Source organism: Schistocerca cancellata, chromosome 4, assembly GCF_023864275.1.
Source record: "Schistocerca cancellata isolate TAMUIC-IGC-003103 chromosome 4, iqSchCanc2.1, whole genome shotgun sequence".
Lineage (NCBI taxonomy): Eukaryota > Metazoa > Arthropoda > Insecta > Orthoptera > Acrididae > Schistocerca > Schistocerca cancellata.
The window spans coordinates 828,830,490-828,852,432 of record NC_064629.1 but is presented as its reverse complement, the minus strand read 5'-3'; the positions used below and the strand labels follow the sequence as shown (position 1 = coordinate 828,852,432).

Genomic DNA, 21,943 nt, shown 5'->3' with positions numbered 1-21,943 from the left:
TATTGAAGCTGATAAATTTGAAAATTTCAGTATTCTGTTTCGTTTGAAGCAAAGCACAGAAGACTAACAAAATTACAACAGATCACTGCATTATGGTGCAAAGTACAGTGTTGTCATTCGTAAGCCATTTTTACATGCTCAGCTAATAGCATAGTTGTTATTATTATTATTATTATTATTATTATTATTATTATTCCATTTAGCAGCATTATTAATGCAGTATTACTACAACAGCACTGTAAGATTCACAAACATTTGTTGCTGTATCCTATAACAATAATGATAAAAAATCTAGCAAATGTAAGAACTATATATACCTCATGTCCCTACTAAACGTGATGCTTAGTAAGATATTTCCAATTTTGTTTTTTAATCTGTCAAAAAGGAACAGGATACATCAAATTCACACTGGTACACTTACAAAGTTGGACAACTGTGTGGTTATTAGTGACACCCCCTGTCATCATTTCAGTTTTTTTCCTAAAATCTACAAATCGACAGACACTGTTTTTAATGATGAGGAGCTTAGCCTGCTAGAATGTGGTTTAATGTGCAACACACAGCGCTATCACTAATCAACAAAAAAAATTCTTGATTACTTATAAAGTTACAGCCTTCGACAGAGTCAAATTTATGGTTGTGCAGCATAATGAAGTACCTATTAGGGCAAAACAGATGACTGATACTAGTTGTAAAAGTCGAGATACAAGATGGATGAGATATAAAAAGGAAAATGCTATTTTGAGTGGTATAAATAGTAAACTGGAGGATAATCAGGCATTAACTGTGAGGGCTGATAAGAGCAAAAGAGTGGTGACAATGGAGGAACAACAGTATACAAGTGAGGCTTAGCAATTTGTACTGGAAAACGAGATCACTGGAATGTAGAACAGATCCTATAACTAAATATGTTGAGCAACTTATGAGCGTGCTAAAGGATTCTCATCCTTTCCTAGTGAATTGGAAAAAACATCACTTTTACTGATGAATCCTAGTGCTCTTATGCTTAGAGCTACCTTAAAAACCCATAAACTAAATTTATCTTTGTGGCCGATTGTTAATGCATGTAGTGGATCAGGATATGGGACTGACAAAATTTTGTAAAAATATTTGAATCAACACTACTTACAAACCCCTAAATTATAATACTAAAAATAGAGACCACCTTACCACAATCCTAGATTAAATTAACACTGCACATGGAATCTATATTGTACCTCCTGAAATTAAGAATATGTACACTAGTGTCGCCAAGGATGAGTTTTTTAACTTAGTTGCAACAAATCTTCGCATACATAGTGGCAAATCAAATAAGGAAATTGTGATGCACTGCAATTACTTGAGGTAGTTCTTAATTACAATTACTTCTGATCTGATAACTGGTATTACTGGCAGTGTCACAACACAACTATACCACTGCGTCTAATTTTAATTGCCTGCACAGAACACACACAAGTGACGGGGGTTTCATAAAGGCAGGGGCTCCACTGAGTGAAATAACAGACCTAACAACATCAACTGATGAAGCTAGTTTGAATAAAGATGATTTCCCCGTGTTAATAGGAGGATCAAACGACGACTATAGAAACGAGACATACGAGGTTATTACAGGAATGAGGAAATGTTTAAATAATTCAACCCACACAAATGTACTCATTGTGAACATCCCACATCATCATGATTTACCACCCTGGTCGTACGTGAACCACGAAATTAATGTTGCAAACGAGTGTATCACTGAAATATGCACTAACTTTAAGAATGTTGATATGGTAGATATAAACAGATTGGAGCAAAAGTCCCATACAGTCTATGGACTTCATTTAAATATGCCAGGAAAGAAATTACTAGCTGGGAAAATTTGTACTCGCATTTCGAAGAAGAGTGAAGAAAAAAGTATAAGTGGCAAACAAAGGGAGATTAAGAAGTGCTTTATATGAGTTACAAGCTGTGCCATCGGCCAAACGCAAATTACAAAGTGGTTTAAACTGATTAGGTGAGAAACAAACAATCAAGTCATCAGCCAAATGAAAATTACAAAATGGTTTAAACCGAAGAGGACAGATGTGGATGAAGCAAAAATTATACATGCTCCAGAAGTTAACTCACCTGCTGATTGCCACCAGCAAACAGAAGCCACACACAAGACATATACCGAAAAATTTTTAGGGTAAGTGCTGTATTAGAAATGCCATTAGATAAAGAATCAGAAACTGTTTCAACTAAAGTTACTAAATACCCAGATTTTGTTATACTACACCATAATGTTCAGACACTCACAAATAAAATTTCCATGTTGGAAGCACTACTCCAGTATGCACTAAATGTAGACATAATCTGCATTTCTGAACATTGGCTACGAAATGACGAAGTAAAACTAACCTCAATCTCAGGATATAGATTAGCAAGTCATTTTAGCTGAGAGTTTTCCAAACATGGTGGCTCTGCTATCTTTGTGAAAGAACAAATAAAGTTTTGTGATGTCAGTAAAAGTTATATCAACTCAATTGAAAAAGACTTTGAACTTTCCATTACTAAACTGTCAGAGCTTAATTTCATAGTTATTGACATATATAGAGCACCAAGTGGAAGCCTGCCAGTCTTCATGAATAAACTAGAGGTTCTGCTAAACAGGATCAGTATACTAAATATGAAGATAGTGCTTTCTGGGGATTTCAATATCGATTTTTCAAAAGACAGCAGCACCAGAGATGCTTTGATAAATATGACCAACACATTCAATATGATGCCCGCAATACACAGCTCAACAAGATTAACAGAATGCACAAATTCCATTATTGACCAAATATTCATCTCAGGAACAAATTACAGATTCACAAGCAGTGTACTGAGCATAGGTTATAGTGATCATGAGGCACAGCTGCTGTGTATAGAAATACCAACAAGTAATAGCAGTTCCGAAAAAGTAGTTGAAAAAAGAACCTTTTCTGAAGATAACATTAGAATTTTTAATCTCTTACTGGCTAAGGAAAACTGGGAAAGCATCGCCACTCAGAACAATGTTGATAGCATGTACATGAGTTTTCAGAGCAACTTTCTTCACTATTTTAATCTAGTATTTCCAAAAGTAGTAAAAACAGTAAAACATAACAATAATAAGTAATGGGTAACTAAAAGCATAAAAATTTCCAGTGAGAGAAACAGATTTCTGCAGTAATGTTGTAAGAAATATAGAGTAACCCAAGAATTCGCAGATTATTCAAAAGCCTACAAAAGAATCTATGGTAGAGTAGTCAAAGAGGCAAAAATTATGTGGAATGACAATTTGATAAGAAACTCATCTAACAAAATAAGATCCACGTGGAGAGTTATAAAGAAATAAACTTGTAGTTCAGTGCCAAAGAAAAAGAATGTATCATTAACACTAGAAGGCTCAACAGTCACAGACCCAAATTTAGTTGTGGAAAAATTCAATGAATACTTCACTTCATTAGCTGAAGACCTCATTCAAGTACACTGTCAAGGACCAGTCCCAAGCTTCTCCAGTAAGTCAGTGATCTCAACTGCTTCTATGTATGTTTATGATATAAAGCCCAATGAAATTATAAGTAAAATTAAATCATTAAGCAATAAAATGTCAAGTGGTCTTGATGAAGTACCTGATTTTATATCAAAAGCGTGTGATCACCACACAGCAAACCCCTTGGCAAAAACTTTCCATCTCCCTTTAAAAAAATGGTGTATTTCCAGATGTTTTAAAAACAGCAAAAGTTTCACCACTTCTTCTGACAAAATATCAAACTACCGACCCATGTCACAGTTAAGTTCCTTCTCAAAAATTCTAGAAAAACTCATAAAATTCATAAATAAATATGCACCACTTGCAGTACAACAACATGGTTTTAGAAAGTCTAAATCTACATAGACAGCAATTTTTAAATTCTTGGACTGCATTTTAAAATCCCTTGATCAACATAAATTAACTGCAGGTATTTTTCTAGATCTATCAAAAGCCTTTGATGTCCTGGACCATAACGTTCTGCTCAAAAAATAAGAAAGACAAGGAGTAAGAGATGTAGCACATAGCTGGTTGTGTTCATACCTAAAAAAAACTGCAGGCAGAAAGTATCACTTCACTATGAATTCAACAAAATGAATAAAACAAGAAACAACTTTCTTTCTTGCGAATTACCAATAAAATATTGTGTAGCACAGGGCTCAATCTTAGGTCCACTACTCTTCTTGATTTATGTGGACGACTTAGTTGAATATACGAGTCCCACAAAAACTATCCTGTTTGCCAATGACACCAGCGTATTGCTCACTGGATCCAGTCCAGAAACTTTGCAGTCCACAGCAGAAAGTTCTACGAAAAGACTTTCTGAGTGATTCCCAAAAAAACAAACTCATTATAAATACTGAAAAAACTGTGTCTGTCGATTTTCATTTAATTCCTCCAACTAATCGTCTATTCAAGCACAATTAAAAAATGATCCCCTAGAAAATGTGTCACAAAATGTTTGGGTTTATGGGTTCAGCAAGACTTAAAGTGGGACACACATATAAATAACTTGTCTAGAAAACTATCATCTGTGTGCTATGGCCTAAAAATTTTAAAGGCTACATCAAGCAAAACAACAGTGCTGCAGGCATACTATGCACAGTTCCATTCACTAGTCCGATATGGGATCATTTTCTGGGGATGCTCAACTCACAGTGTAAAGGTTTTTAGAGTGAAAAATAGATCTCTAAGAATAATTTGTGGTCTTAAAAAGATGGAGTCCTGTAAATCCCATTTTACTGAGCTTGGTGTTCTAAATGTTCCAAGTTTATTCATTTATGAAACTATCTTGTTTGCTAGGGACTACCTCCTGAAAACAGGCAAACTGCTACAGAACAAAAATTTACACAACTATAGTACCAGAGGGAAATCAAATATACATCAAAAATATCACAGAACCACCACCTACCAGAGGAGCATAATTAACACTGGTGTAATACTACACAATAAGATACCAGAGGAAATAAAAAATGCTACTCATCCAATATTTAAAGCTAAACTAAAGGCATTTCTAATAAAGCACTGTTTCTATTCTGTCAGAAAATTTCTGAATACGTAACAAAATTATAGGTACCTATTTTTAATTTACCTACTACTTCGTTAATACTATGTATTATTGTAACTTATCTTTGACCTGTCCAATATCAATTGTACAATTTGTGCTGTATGATAAAATTGGACCAATAAAAAATCAAATCAAATCAAAACACATAACAGGTAGGTTATCTGTCCCTCTGTGGTTCATGGCATTTTGCTATTCCCCATTTGTGATCATTAATATGCATGTTGCAATACAGAATCGATATGATATTGATCATTTTAAGTTCCCTTTGTGATGTTTCCACTATGTAGATTCTATATTTTACAATGTTTTTCCAGTTAAAGAATACTGTGCTATGTGCACTTTAAAGTGGCAGCCCAATTTTTGCTTCCTATTTAGTATATTGTTTTTAAGTTAATTCTGACCTATTTACACAACTGATTTGTACTACTTCATGCTTCAAGCATAAAAAAGTGCGCACACGTTTGCTGTATATATAGTAGTTCATGTATTTGTTAAGTGTATTTTTGGATGTAGGTTCTGTCTGGTTTTCTGAAGTGGCTGTCTTTCAGCATCTGTTTTTTAATGTTTTTCTTGGTTTTTAATATGTGATTCCATGTTCAACCTCTTAAAGGCTTTTTAAAGTAGTAGATTTTTTACCGATATTTGGTAATCAGTTCACTCTTGTCTCCAGAACAAAATTTTCACTCTGCAGTGAAGTGTGCACTGATCTGAGACTTCCTGGCAGATTAAAACTGTGTGCCAGACTGAGACTCGAACTCGGGATCTTTGCCTTTCGCGTGCAAGTACTCCACAGACTGAGTTACCCAAGCACAATTCATAATCTGTCATGAGTCATGAGTCGTGCTTCGGTAGCTCAGTCAGCAGAGCAACTGCCTGTGAAAGGCAAAGGTCTCAAGTTTGAGTCTCAGACTGACATACCATTTTAATCTGCCCGGAAGTTTCAGTTTGCTCTTGTATTTTAATTTCTACTTCCTTGCACAAACGTGGTGTATTGATTCACACCTATTGGGTTTGTGGAGGACCTTCAGGTTTGTGTCTAAATCCAAGATTGTATGATGGTATGTTGATGTGTGTGCCAAGAGCAGTTTTATTTCATGTGTAGATGTACTCTGCGAAACACATTTTAAACCTTCTACCCGTAGGTCCAATACATTGTTTCTGACAGTTGCCACCTGTGACACTATATATGTCTGAGTGCAGGTACTCATTTTTTCACGTGAAATCTTTCTGTGTTGTGTCTTAATCTATTGGCACCAGGTCAGGCAATAAGTAACTCACATGACTACCCCATCAACCCACGGCCAGCTCAAAGACACACACTCTGCTCTGCTGCATGCGCGAGTAGCGCCACCACCAAGCTGACTTAAGAAGCTGCCGCAATAATGCCAGCACAATTGGATAGCAGAGTTCACTCAACGCATTCAAATCCTACTAGTTAGCCTCACCTCTCTGTTGCCATTATCCACAATGAACTTGCTTGTGTCAAGGAACTGTTGGAATACAAGTGGACTAGCTGAATTGAAGTTAAGTAACCCAGAGTTACATACATTTTACATGTGCTCACATTATTTCGCTCTCTGTCTCAACACCAACCTATTCCTCGGCACCCACCCCTGAAGCGACCCCATAGCTAGCGACGAGTCTGTACCCATTTGGTGCTACTGTTAATTGTCTCTCTTTTCTTGCAGAACTGTCATTTTTCACTGTGCTCACCTTCCTGTGATTTTGAGTTTCAAAATGTGGTCTGCACTTGACTGTGTTTGTTTGTGTATAATGAGGCTAACATTCATGCTTGCACACATTATTTCTTGTTTTGTAATTTTTGGTGTGTGTACTGAGCATGGCTAGTCCTTCACAAGAACTGTTACTAACACAGATTGTTCAGTTTCAGGCACAGCAGATGCAGCAGCTCATGGACATGATGAACAAGACTGCTCACTGTGCAACCAAATATGCCGCTGCCACCCCAGCCTTCTGCAGCACAGCCACAGGTGCCAGCACCTGTTTCCATCCCACCATTGCATGTGTTTGATTCAACACACGAGGAATGGATCAAGTACCGAGCACAGCTTGATGCATACACTGAAGGTAGGAGCAGGCAACCTGATCTTCTTGCAATGGCTGGTATGTCAGTGTACAGGTTCACCTGCAAACTTTTCCCCACTGCCCACCCTGAAAGTATTTCTGAAGAATTAATTGCTGGGCTGGACAAATACTTTGATGAACAGATTAATGTGGCAGCTACATGCTACAAATTCTTTCATTTGTGGAGGCAACCTACTTGGACTCGTGAGCATCAGACTTATTAGGGTCTACACGCCATTGCAAATTTAAGTGTGAGTGTGGAAACTATTATAGTGACGCCATGATCAGGGACACAATTACACAAAATGTGCAAGATCTTCACATATGCGAATAGATTCTCAAGTATCCTGATCCTAGTTTGTGACAGGTTTTGGAATTAGTGGAGCGTCAGGACTCGTATGATATTGTAGCAATTGACTTTGATTTCACTCTATTTGTGCCATACAAAGTAGTGGTAAACAGGTTGTGCCCATAGTTTGTACACCACAGCACATAAATTCTCAGCCAGGTAGCAAAATAAACAGAACCAGTGTGCTAGGCAGCAGACTAGCGATGTTAAATCTTGGCCTCGGTGTTTCACAGCACACAAGTGCCAGGCGTGCCCCAGACTTGTAGCTACGTGTTATCCTTGTGGCAAGCACAGTCATGTTCCATCCGTACGTCTGCAAAAACAGAAGCTCAACATGCACTTTCTCAAAAGCTTCAGTCCATAAATGCTAATACAATTTTTTCCAAGCCCAGTAGTGATTCTAGTATTACATAGTGCAAGTCAAGTGCAATAGCAAAGAAGTCGCACACATCTCCCATTCTGTGTCAGCCCAATAAGCTGTTTGTCTCTCTGCAGACTGCCAATCACAAAGTCTGCATGCGGGGGACACTGGTGCATCAGCGACTTTGTTGAAGAGAATCACTTGCGAACTGTTAGACAAGCATAAGCTACGTAAGTCACAGGCACCTCTTTCTGGTTACGGTGGACATAACATTCCTGTTCAAAGTGTTTGCAGCCTACCAGCTACTTTTTGTAACATTACCAAGGCAGTTTCATTCACAGTTTTGTGCTCACATGGCAGTGAAAACATTTTTGGCATGGACTCTTTTGATCTGTTTGGTTTGCTCATTCAAGACAATGTTCTCTCTGTGAACTCTTCTGTGCCTACAGACAAGATAGCTGAACTGTGTGATGACGAATTCAATGACATTTGAAAGACAATGTGCAACGACAGCTTTGCCGAGCACAGCCTGTCTTTCACGCTATCAGAGATCAGGTGGCATAGCAACTCTTATCTTGGAAGGACAATGGTGTGATTCCCCTGCAGCAATCAGTCAGTGGGCATCACCTTTAGTGGAAATAAAGAAACCTTCGCAGAGGTTATGTTTATGTGCAGATTTCAAGGCAACAGTAAATCCACAGACTTTGATTGACTCTTTTTCTTTGCCATGGCCTGAGGAACTTGTTGACAAACTTGGTGCAGGTCGCTTTTTTTCCAAGATTGATCTTCGCGGTGCTTATTTGCAGCTTACCCTGGATAAACAGTCACAACAAGTTCTTGTGATCAATGCCCACATTGGGTTATTTATGTTTTTGAGGTTGACCTTCAGGAGTGCACCCAGATCTGCAATTTTTCAATGTTATTTGTCACATTTGACTGCTACAGTTCCATCTTGTTTGAACTATGTGGATGGCATACTCAATTCAGGTCATACTCCCAATGAACATCATTCCTATCTCCAGAAATTATTTCGAGTGCTGTCAGATGCTGGGTCAAAGTGTAATAAAGACAAGTGCATATTCTTCCAGACTGAGACTGAATATTTAGGACATGTGATCAACAGTCAGGATATCCACACTTTACAGTCACACTTAACTGCCATATGGGATCTCCCAGCTCCTAGGAACATTAGTGAACTTCAAGCTGTTTTGGGTAAATCAACTTATTACATTCTGTTCATTCCAAATACTGTGTAGTTTGCAGCTCCATTACATTGTCTTTGCTGAAAGAATTTTTCGTTTGACTGGACTCAGAGTGTCAGGTTGCTTTTCAGATCTTGAAAGCTGCTATACTGAGCGATCACTGTTTGGTACATTTTGATCCCGCTAAGCCAGTTGTGCTTGCGGCTGACACTCCTCTTACATGGTTGGTGCTGTTCTCTTGCACAGAGACGGATCATTAGACTGGCTAATTGCCTTTACATCCAAACTCCTAAACAGAGCTCTGTGCAACTACTCGCAGATTGAGAAGGAAGCTCTTGCTGTCGTGTATGTGCTGACCGAATTCCACCAATTCTCGTATGGCAGAAAATTCTACTTGTGATGTATCACAAGTGTCTCACCTCATTCTTCAGCCCTTCAAAGCCAGACCATCTGCACACGTGCAGTGTTAGTTTTTGCTCCTCTCAAATTACAATGTGCAATTATGAACAAGCCCACAGCTAATAATTCGAATGCAGATAGTGTCTCTCGCCTAACAGTTGGCACTGGTGCGGCATTCAACACCTCAGAGGATTCTTGTTTGCACACTGATGTTCAGGACAACGAAACATTTGATATTTTTCTCGTAGAATCAATGGGTTCCTCAGATGATGGCTGCAGACCCCAATCTCAAGATTCTGTTGCAGTATCTCTGTATCAGAGATCAATAAAGTAGATTCGTGATCTGGTTGTAGGTGGTTATTTTGCCCTCCCGCTTAACTTACCTGTCCAGCAGGATGTTGTCTTATTACATACAGACAATGATCAGTCCTATGTGGTTGGGCTACATTTGCTTCAGAAGGAAATTCTTCATCACCTCTATCAAGGACTTTGAGCCATTGCATGCTCTGAGCAGCTTGCACATGAGTCAGTATGAACACTCTAATAGAACAACTGACTTCTCAATGTCTGCCATTCATGGGACATCCAGGCTGCTCCGCTACAGAAATTTTTTTGATTGGTCCAAGCCCAGTGCCCCTCATCAACGTCTGCCTTTAGACTTTGCAGGACCATACTGGAATTCTTCTTGGCTTATTGCAGTAGATTGCCTTTAGCAGGTTTCTATTTGTGGTGCTCATGCGTGGACACCAGCATAGGATAATGCTTTAGTTGCTGCATCCTCCACAGTGGATGGGCCATTCTGTGCAACACTAGAACTTTAAATAATTTGGTCTTTTTCAGAGTTTTTGGCAGACACAAGCACTGGGAACAAAGAGTTATTGCCAAAGTCTTAGGCCACTCTTTATGTCTTATAGGGTCCCATAGGGCTGCAGAAGCACCGCTGGAATCAGCTTCATTTGCGTGGGCTGCACGATCCTGCTTCAGATTTTTCATTTGTACATTCGATGCCCAGGAGGACACTACAGCCTCAGGCACCTTCGCCTCCCCCAGGCACGTGTGCTGGACAGGGAGCCATTTGGTTGTCAACACAGTGCCGTTGTCGACAGCACACAGCTGGCTGCCTGAGCTGCCTTCCAGCGGGCCAACATGGATCCTCCAGTTGCCGTTCTTTCCCTGGGTCAGGTGAGCACTATATGGCTGGTCTTTCCACTGATACTTCTGGCATTTGCATGACAAAAGTTGGGGGTGCGGAAAGGAGCTTGTCATCAGCTGAAATTTCAGTTCCTGCCTCCCCATTGTCACCTGTGCCCAGACTTCCCTCATCCCCTCGTCATCTCCAGCAAAGTGGTAATAACTCATGTGACTGCCTTACTAGTCGAAGACGCCACATCGATGCCAGCACTGTCACATAGCAGAGTTGACTAGGTGCACTTCAAAGCTACTAATTAGCCTCACCTTTCTATTATTATTATTATCTACAACCAACTTCCTTGTGACAAGGAATTGTTGGAATGCAACTGAACTAACTGAAATCAAGTTAAATAAACCAGAGTTACACACACTGTATGTGTGTTTCTCATTATTTTGCTCTCTGTCTCAGCATCCATCTATTCCTCGGCATCCACACTTCAACTGACCCAATACTCTGTGCTATGGTGTTTCTGTACCAAATGCAACTTTTGATTTAGTTTCACATAAAGATCTTTCAATTTTGTCAGATGATAGGCACTGGTATATCATGCTCTGTAGTTTAATTTCCATAGCTTCAGTAATTTTAACTGAACGTTTGTCAACCAACGACCTGCGCTTCACAGTTATTCAATATGACTAACTTCATATGTTGTTTTATTTTTGTTTTGCATACTTCCACTGTATATCTTTTTAGGTCACTTCATAACTATCTTTGTGCTATGGCACCAAATTTTCTTTCCTTTCTAACAATTAATGGATCTAAAGATGACCTAAAAAAGGATAGAAACTGATTATCCAATAAATAAAAAGATGACCTAAATGGTGTTTGCCTTTCTATACATTGGAAGTGGACATGGTGCACTGTGGGCTTTGTCTCCAATTATGCAATTTGCCACCTTGGTAAGTGAAATACTGTAGATACTACTGTTTTCTCGATGTAAGACATTTCTGTTACACTTTCATGGTTGTATAACCTAAGTCATTTCTGTTAGACATCCATCTGTGTGTTCCTCCTGAAGCTCTACTGCCACACTTAGTATCTTGTTAGCATGTTATACCGGAATTAAAGCTATGACGCAGTTAAACTCCAATTGAATATTCCTCCATTCCTTTGCATCCAGAAGACTGGTGCCACTGACTCTACCACCAGTATTCTGTTGTATAGACTCTTTATGGACCTCAATGGCAGAACTATTCAGTTCAGTGCCATGTGCACATAGAAACGAAGTTATATAGTACTTTGTTCATCAGTTTGTATCATGATAAATACATTTTAAACAGGATGAAAAGTTTCCTGGGTATTTATTTTCAAATGGTTCTTCCCACTGCCAAACATCCCACCCAGAACATTAGATGGATAAAGAAGAATATTGGTTTTAAGAACAACCAGGTGGAGTTATGCTCTCTGACCAAGCAGATCCCCATCCCCCTTAACTGAGTAAACTTAATATGCATTGCTCATCACTGCACAACAAAATGTCTATAAAATTTGGAACATATATTCACAATTATTGTTTGTTTTACATCACTCTTTATGTAGCGTTTTCTTAATGGCAAGTTCCAATGGCACAGATTCCACACTCTAATATCATTAACAATTCTTCATCTGCTTTTCCTTTTATATTTTCCTTGTGTCACATCAGATCCTCTCTTTGTAGATTTCACTTGTTTTGGTAATTAATTTCCCTATTCCCATACTTTGAGACTGACACACATATAGCACTATGCCTCTAATGAGATGCAGCTAAGACTTTGGGTGTCGTGTATAGAAATTGAGACTTTACATTCCCAATATCCGTCATTATTTCAGCCTGTCTAAGATCAGGTTTAAATTTTCAGACACATAAGACATGCCATTAGCCAGATTCATTGTGCACCATGGATTATTCGGAGGGGGGGGTTCATGATTTTTAAATGTTTTTAAGGAATGTATTTTATGCAGAATCAGGGTGTTGCTTCAGTTGACATGTAAATGGCAATGAAACAACAACAACAACTACTACTACTACTTCACATCTGCACTGGCCAGTCCACCAGAATTCAGCCATTAATCTAACTAGCTGATTCAAACCAGATCTGTGACTTACTTATTTAAAGGCTACATACTTACGACCATTGAATACACTGACAGCTCTACAGCAGTGTCTTAATAAAATTACCTTGTCATCCCCAACTCCTCTCAATAGTAGCTGGCAGCGAATAATGTTAAGGTACTTTTTCACAAGTGTTATACTGCATTCATGGCGTATTATCTGTTTCTCTAGTTCATCTAACTGTTTGTCAAACTCTCTTTGAAAAATAGTATTGGCCTTCAACTGCCGTTCTTCCTTACCTGAAAAATTTGCATTTGAATTAGATGTAAAAAAATTATTATAATTTCTTCCATGATGTAAAATACAGGTATGGCAGCAAGAAGCAATCGAATTAACCACAATATAAACAGAAGTGAACAACACACTCTATGCATCAATACTCTAGTAGAAATTAACTGAGATTGTGGGAACATGTGAGACCATGCCATTTACTAGAAACAAGCAAAGGAATTGCAATTTACATTTGGGAGAAAATAATTAGCTATTTGTTCCACAATGCACACTAAGATTATTGACAACTCAGATTTCATGAAATTTGTCCAAAATTTGCTTTTATTAGCACACTTCTAATTCCCAAATGAATATCAGAATGTAAGGTGTTTTGAAACTTGCTGTTGGTCTGGCACATCCTCCAGCAATGTTACAGGAACTGATCATACAATGTTTTCAGGAAAAATACTGTTACAGAAACAGGGGATATACCAATTGCATTCTTATTTGATACAGGTGCACCTGTCTATGATCAATCTATTGACATACTTTAGTGAGTGTATATTATTGGCACTTTGCCTTTGGGCAGTGTGCATTCCAAATTCCAACATTCCATTGTTGGGCCAAACAAAGCCCTCTGTGAAGTATATATAAGTGACCAGGTCATTGACTTTCCTGGTGGTCGCCAATCCACCTGTGGAAAATATTTTTGGACTTTATGTGTATTCAGATTTTGGTTTTTCTATTCAGTATACTGTTAATAGTATTGAGCTTTCAGTGGTGGTGAATAGATTGAGACTTCACGTTTGCAAAATCATTATTTGAGCCTGCTTCAGGGACAGCCTTGAATTTTCAGACACATTCCGCAGTGCCCTGCTTTGTTATAACTCACCCAATTCTGCTGGTCTTCAGTATAAAGTGAAACTGGAATCAGAAGCTTGGAACAAATGCAAGTGTTTCCACCTATTCCCTTTAGTCAATGGGCCTCTTTCTTAGTGATCATATGTAAGCTAGGTGACACTTTATGGCTGTATGAGGACTTTAAACTTCCTGTCAATGCCCAAGAATAAATCAATTTTAATCCCTTGCTCCAGCCTGATCAATTCTTTTCCACATTAGCTGGTAGTCACTTCTTTTTAAAAATTAACCTGGTGGAGGCTTATTTCCAGCTTCAATTAGCCAAGGAGTGGAGGAAAATCTTGGTATTTAATACACCTTTTGGACTTCACAAGTATAAAAGGTTGCCATTAGGGGTCGCGAGTGCTCCTGCTATTTTCCAACGGTCTTTAGAACATGTCTACGAAGTCTTTAGAACAGTTGACAGTAAATACTTCTCAATAAGGCAACTACCTTGACAACATCCTGGTCACGGGTCATACAACCAAGGAACATCCATGCAACTTGCATCTGATTTTTGTGGCTCTCTCTGAAAAGGGCCTTATGAGCAATTTTCCTATTTTTTCATTTCTTCAATGTTCCCTCACTTACCTAGAATATGTCCTTAGTAAAGAAATGTTACAGCCCACACAGGGTGCTGTCAAGGAAATAAAAAAAATTGAGGCTCCCAATCTGTGAATAACCTCCAGGTGTTCCATTTAAAGTTTAATTATTAGGCTCTTTTATCCCTCGGGCTGCTTCAATTGCCTATCCTTGGAATCAGTTATGTCACAATGACATTCCCATTCAATGGTCTATGGTCAGCCAGCAAGCACTTCAAGCTTTGAAAACTAGTTGACAGTCATCTCCTTGTTTAACAATCTCTCTCGGTTGCATCAGTTTCGGCACCAGATGCCTCCCTTCATGGCAGTGATGCCCTTCTTTCCAAGATGGTTCTGAAAAGTCTGTAACGCTCATTTCCACAACCTTAAATCCAGCTCAAGAACATTATTCACAAACAGAAAATGAAGGCTATAATTTTTGGAATGCATACATTAGTTATTGGCCACATTCCTTTGCTATCTTTGTTTGAGTCCAAGGTTAAACTGCTGGAATGATCAGCCAACTGTCTTCATTGTTAGGCCATTACTCCAGTACTCCATACATTATTGCCGATCCTATTAACACTATAATACAGATGCCCTATACTGACCCCCTAAGGGTCCAAACTTGCAATTTGACACACAGCGAACTGTCTGTTTTCAGACTGTCTACCAAGTTCAATAATCTTTGAGGACTTGCTGATAAACTCTAGGGATGTTGCAGCAGAACCCTGAATGGATCCCCTACTGCAGCGTGTTTTCCATCACATCCAACAGGATGGCCCAACAACTCAGTAGCCTCAGTATCATCAGGCATCCACTTTTTTTTTCATACAGTGACATCAGTTCCAGATTCACCGAGGCATCTTGCTGTTTACAAAAGAGGGTGGCATTTTTATAAGGGAACATTTCACCTTCTCCTCTAACCCTCCCTAAGGATGCTGCCACCCTGCCTACTCTGAGCAAGCACACATTGGACATGTATACAACTGAAGTGTACAGACCAATGTCAAACAAACAATACTACAAAGCCATACATTCAAAGCTCATTGTGGCTGAGTATAACAATGAATTCAAATATGACTGAGCAAGGTTGGTTGATTTGGGGGAGGGGACCAAACAGTGAGGTCATCGGTCCCATCAGATTAGGGAAGGAAGTTGGCTGTGATCTTTCATAGGAACCATCCTGGCATTTGCCTGGAGCAGTTTAGGGCATTCATGGAAAGCCTAAATCAGGATGGCCAAACGCAGGTTTGAACTGTCACCCTACCGACAACAGGTCCAGTGTGCTAACCACTGCACCACCTCACTTGGTACTGAGGAAGGAAAGATGGATTATCAAAGGAGAGGCATTACTGAAGATGGGTACCAACCATTATTCTTGAAGAGAAGTGGCTTTGGTTAAATATTTATGACAAAACAGATCAAAAGGAGTTCCAATAATTGCTGAAAATTGTAAAAACAGATGTTATGTACAAAGAGCCAGACCTGTTGACCTCTCGTCATACTGACAGAGTACTTTAAAATGCATTTACAAAGCCAACTTAAGAACCTTAATAACAAACCACGAGGAAAAAATCAACTGATAAGAAGACAAGCAAGTTTTGGTCACAAATCTAAAGTGTTACCTCTCACAAAGAAGTATCTATGATGCTATACATAATGTGAGGGATCTTGGCATCTTGGGACTTGGGACATTTAGCCAAAATATTTTCACCATTTTAACCGGATAGATATATAGTGCATTGCTCAAGAGGGAGATGAAATATGTTTAATAATTATAACATCAAGAGACTTACATCAATCTAAAACAGTCGCAGATGAGAGAAAAAGGAAGAAAAAATTTCCTAGCAACATATTTTGATGTTTTTATTCATATCAAGGGTAAGTAAGACACACCAGCTATCCAACACATAGGCATTTGACTCCTGAATCAACTGTAAAACAACAGAGGCTGCCTCTCCAAGTGCTGTAAACCAGAAACAGAGGTCAAGATACATTGCATGAATATGATATATCAAATAAGTGCAAGGAATCACCCACCAGTCAGCTACAGAGGGATAATGATTATCTCAACTTGCATATTAGTATCACATATGGGCAAGTCACTACTTACTGAGTACAAATGGATTTTAGCAGCAGGCGGGCATATAGAAAGGGCAGTAACGAGCTGTGCTTTGATATAACGGTGACATGGAATTAGTGTGAGGTGGGGAAAGGGAGGAGAAGCAGAGTATGGAGCTATGGTGGGTTATGCATCTGGAAAATATAGGCATGACTAGTGTTGGTGGTTTGCAACTACATAAGGAGGCAATGGGTACAGAAGGAGAAAATCGAAGAATAGTATATCAGAAAAACAGGGATACGGAATGAGGAAGAAATCCACATCTACATTCTGCAAGCAACCTCATGGTGTGTAGTGGAGGGTTCTTATGGTAGCATAATCATTTCCCCTCTCTCCCATACCATTCATGAATAGTGTACAAGGAGCACTACTGTTAGTAAGCCTCCACATCAGCTCTAGTTTCTCATTGTTGGCAGTTCAAGAGATATTTATGGGAGAAAGTAAGCATTATACAAATTTCACTCAAATATCTGTCCATGGCACTTGTCTTCATTACATGAATACCCCATTTTACAACTGGAAAGTAGAAATACCCCTACAACAATAGTACTATCAGGAAATTTACCATAGATATTCTCTAGGTTTTATTAGAAGCATTCTGTCAATACAGCTCCTAAATTACCTGGTATATAAAATGCATTCAATTACTGTATCTTATCTTTGTGATATATATTCCAATTTGTATTTAATATTTCACTGTTATTTGCTTCTGGTTTCAGCAGCTTTCTGCTCCTAGTATTATGTGGACATTATTAGCTTCAATAAGTGAGACTAAGTCTAGGACCTTACCATGGACATATTCCTGTAGTTAATTCATACCATATAGGCCTAAACATTAACTATTTTTAATCTGCAGTGATGAATATTTTCCTCTGTGACTAACACAGCTGATGTGCTCCTTTACAATTAATATTGATAAGAAATCACCATAGCTTTATAAAAACATATTTATTATGTAAATTTTGGTTGGTTGGTTGGTTGTTTTGCGGAAGGAGACCAGACAGCGAGGTCATCGGTCTCATCGGATTAGGCAAGGACGGGGCGAGGAAGTCGGCCGTGCCCTTTGAAAGGAACCATCCCGGCATTTGCCTGGAGCGATTTAGGGAAATCACAGAAAACCTAAATCAGGATGGCCGGACGCGGGATTGAACCGTCGTCCTCCCGAATGCGAGTCCAGTGTCTAACCACTGCGCCACCTCGCTCGGTATTTATTATGTCACAACTGGTTTTGTCTGAAAGAACACCATCACGTTGCCTGCAGTTGAACAAAACAAAAATTATGATAAAAGCTATAGAAACTTATATGCATAAAGATGTGCAATTCATGTTCTTAACAGTCTTCACAAGGAGCCCCCACAGAGTTGTGACAATATTATGATTTAAGAAGTCTAGTTACCTCATGTAATGTTAAAGGCAAATTCTGGAACATAATGATCATATAAACACTCTGTTGACCACCTGGCAGAAGCACGGCGAACAATGAGAGCGAGTAACTTAGTATGCTGTGTACACTAGACTGTCCAGGAGTGCTGTTCCACAAGAGAGGTAAACAGTAATATAGGTGTTCCTACAACTTACAAAAAATGTATGAATATTGCACATGTACTCTGCCAACAGAGTAACCCCTTTCTATATATATTGCACACCTGACCTGTTGAAGGTGGGAAAGGGGATGGGGATGGAGTGCTATAATTCTCCAATCAATATCGGAAATGAAGAAATTCACAGCCCATATTATCACAGATTTGCTTGAATCTCTGGTTTAGTATTCCATCCAGCTCCAAACCAGTGAACTGCAACTGGATCTGAGTATAATGTGGCAAATCGTGAGCCAAGTCTCCATCTTTCACGTGAGACTAGCTTTATTCACCAACACAGTCACCTGTCGAAAGAAACAGAGTCTGGCCTCAGAGTCCAGGTGCTATTCATTCCAACATCAGCTATGATTTGCAACCAATTACACTCAGAATATTCAACAACTGCAGGTAGAGCCTCTTCCACATCTCAGAAGAAACCTCCTGAATCTGCCTGCTCTCTCCATGAGTGGTTCCAATACTCCCCAAATGTTACAACTCCCAATGAACAGTGTGCCCCCCCCCCCTCTCTCTCTCTCTCTCTCTCTCTCTCTCTCTCTCTCTCGCCCCCCCCCCCTTCCTCCCTCAACTTGTGCAGATTCTACAGGACAATCAGCTACAGGCCCAACAGACAAAACATCCCATGCTGGGTGATCTAAGGACAGTGGGCACCACCTCATACCTGTTGCTAGGGCATAAGGAAGCAGCTATGTAATAATATGGTGTGTGTGTGTGTGTGTGTGTGTGTGTGTGTGTGTGTGGGCGCGCGCGCGCGGGTGTTTTATATACGAGGTATCTCTCACAAGAGTCCTCAGGCGCATTTTCTCTGGTGTTTCAGCATATATTTGCAATTTTGTTTTTGCAGTGTGCAGATGGAAATTATCAGTGCTCTTTTCAAAGGATCCATCCTGGGATTCAACTTAATAATTTAGGGAAAGCACAGAAAACCTAAATATGGATAGCCACATGGGGATTTGGACCACCGTTCTTCCGAACACAAGAGCAGTATCTCACCACTGTGCCACCTCTGTTGGTCTGCCAGACCAACGTTCGGCTAAGATACATGGAATGGACATTTTGGTGTGAAACTGGCAGCAGTCATAAAAATAAAAAGTTCAGAAATTTTTTTGATTGCTAAGCTGAACATAGACAAAAGTTTCAATGGCACTCCATAAATAAGGTGGAAGGTCAACATCCAAAAAGGTGGGTCACTGAGTGGAGTAAGGCCAGGAGAAACTAATCAGCAAGAAATTGTTTGAATTCTGGAGGAATATAAGAAAGATGTCCTTGCCCTGGGTCCAGATCATAAAGACATCAACAACTAAACTGAAGCAGGAGAGAAGTTGAGGATAGTGGATGGCTACAAAAGATCCCCCCAGCAGTATACAACAAAACAGATCACTACCATTCTTGCACCCATGACAGTGGTGCAGATATGTTTGTAAGCTGTGCCTTGGTTGGTTACAAGTAAACTGGGCATTGAGAGAGGTAGCATTGGATGCTGGGACCATCCCTATGACCACTGGGGATGTTCATGTAGAGAATAGTAATACTGATAGTGAGAGACAGAGCACCAGATGGTAAATGAACAGCAACTGAGGAAAGCCAGTAGAGAAATGGGTTGCACCTTTAACACAAGAGCAGTGAACTGAAAGTGTTGACCAACGTAGTGCAGTAACAAGTTACAATTTGCTTATGGAGCTTAGGAAGCATGTAGATAGCAGGGGTCTGTGGAGGAGTTGGAGTGAGGAAAAAAGACAGGCTCAGCACAGAGGATATGATACAGATCTAGGAATCTGAGGAGGATGAGAAGTCAGTCAGACTTTTGGGATGAGGTCTCTACAGTAGGGCTTGAAAGTAGCTGTATTAGACAATTGGTAGACACAATCTGAAAGACAATCACTGTGGTTCATAGTTACAAAGAAGAAACCTTTGTTTGCAAGGGCAATGATCATGTCAATATCTTTTTTGAGGTGTCAGATAGTAATTATTTCTATGGTAGAGTGCTGATCCCATTGCAAAGGCCTCTACAGAACGGTTAACGGGTAAGTTTGGAGGTTAGGAATTGCTGTAACATTATTAGGAAGATCATTATATAGCTCAGAAAAAATATGGAAATTTTAAACTGGCATTGTTCAGCCCTGGCGGGAACAATAGTTACTGCAGTTTTGACAAAGAAAGCGACGGACTGGCACTCAGCTAGGATAATGCACTGGCCCATCTACAAGAATAATGCAGAATTTTGTATCAAGTTAAATGGCTATGTTTCTGTTGTTTACGCAACATAACAGTATTCTAAGAAATTTACAACGAATATTTAAGAAGACTGGAACACTGCCCAAAATTGTGCCTTCTTGGGTACAAACAGATCTAACCATTGAGTAAACACTGAGCCAATTTGCTCCAAGTGAGTATGAGAACTTTTTTAAGTGTGAGCAATCAATGATTTACCTATTCTAAAGTGGATGATATGTGGAGTTTCCTTGGGTTATATTTGTATTACTGAAACTTTAAAAAAAAATCTGTAGCACTGATCAGTTATTCCAGAAATCCTTACAAGGTGGCCTGATTTGTAATGAAATAACATCTGGTGAATTAACAAACTATCAAATGGGCTGCCCAAATGCTTTAAAAATAAAGCATGTTCAGAGTTGTCACAAAGTGTTACTGCTGCAATCATTATCACCAAATTTATGACATAACTGTCACATGACTGGACAGGAAAACATTCTTTTATTTTATTTTGGCCTAGTATTTCCTACTTCAACATACATGAGTGAAATACCACAAAATTCATAAATGCTAAAACTGTTCTTTATTTACTATCACAACAGGTTTTGGCTTTCGGAGCCATTATCTAGTGAATTCTGCACAGAAAAGTGGTGACAAAAGCCAAGGGTTACCTCCTAACATTGTCTCAGACTCCTTTAGACCAGTGTAGTGCAGCAACTTGATGTGGATTGGACTCAACAAGTTGTTGGTAGTTCCCTGCAGAAATATTGAGTAAAGCTACCTCTGTAGCCATCCATAATTGCAAAAGTGTTGCCAATGCATCATTTTGAGCACAAACTGACCTCTTGATTATGTCCGATAAATGTTTAATGGGATTCACATCGGGCTATCTGGTTGGCCAAATCATTCACTCAAACTGTCCAGAATGTTCTTCAAACTAATTGTGAAAAGTTAAGGCATAGTGACATGGCACATTGTCATCCAGAAAAATCTAGCTAAGTTTTCAAAGACTGTCATTTCTTTCTTAATCTCATATTCATCACACTGGAAATTTACCATTCTTCATAACACTGTGTGATAATATGCTTTTTTGTGGATTTCTGGGTGGCATGATCCATTATTAATTAATGTGTCTGCAGTTGGTTTCCAGAACAGTCTGCAGCACTGCATCCTCTTTTTCTTTAATATCTAAAAAGTTAACACAGTTATTTACTTTTACCACACTGGTGAATCTTATCATGCATACTACGAGGGCGGTTCAGAAAGTAACCTCCGATCAGTCACAGTGCGGGTTGTGGGGGGAGTAGCGACGCCATCTGTGCGTTCACGCACTCAACAGGTCAGTCGGCATCAAGCCGTGGTCGAGTGAACGTCGTACCTGCGCTAGTTTAGTTTTTGTGGCAGTTTGAAATGTGTGCTGCAATAGAAAACCCCGCCAAATGTGAAGTGCGTGCTGTCATAAGGTTTTTTACAGCCAAAGGATATTCTGCAGCAGCTATTCATCGTGAGCTTTGTGCCATGTACGGACCAAGAGTTATGAGTGAAGGAGTTGTCCAT

The 21,943-nt window shown here is 39.3% G+C and overlaps 1 protein-coding gene across 4 annotated transcripts in view; it reads right to left on the bottom strand.

Moving 5' to 3' along the window:
• LOC126184888 (uncharacterized) overlaps positions 1-21,943 on the bottom strand; it is a 124,381-nt gene that overhangs the window by 64,894 nt on the left and 37,544 nt on the right. For all 4 annotated transcript variants that reach the window (XM_049927517.1, XM_049927518.1, XM_049927515.1 and 1 more), the window contains exon 3: positions 12,834-13,006. In XM_049927517.1, coding sequence (XP_049783474.1) covers positions 12,834-13,006 — 173 coding nt within the window. The remainder of the gene's footprint in view (positions 1-12,833; positions 13,007-21,943) is intronic.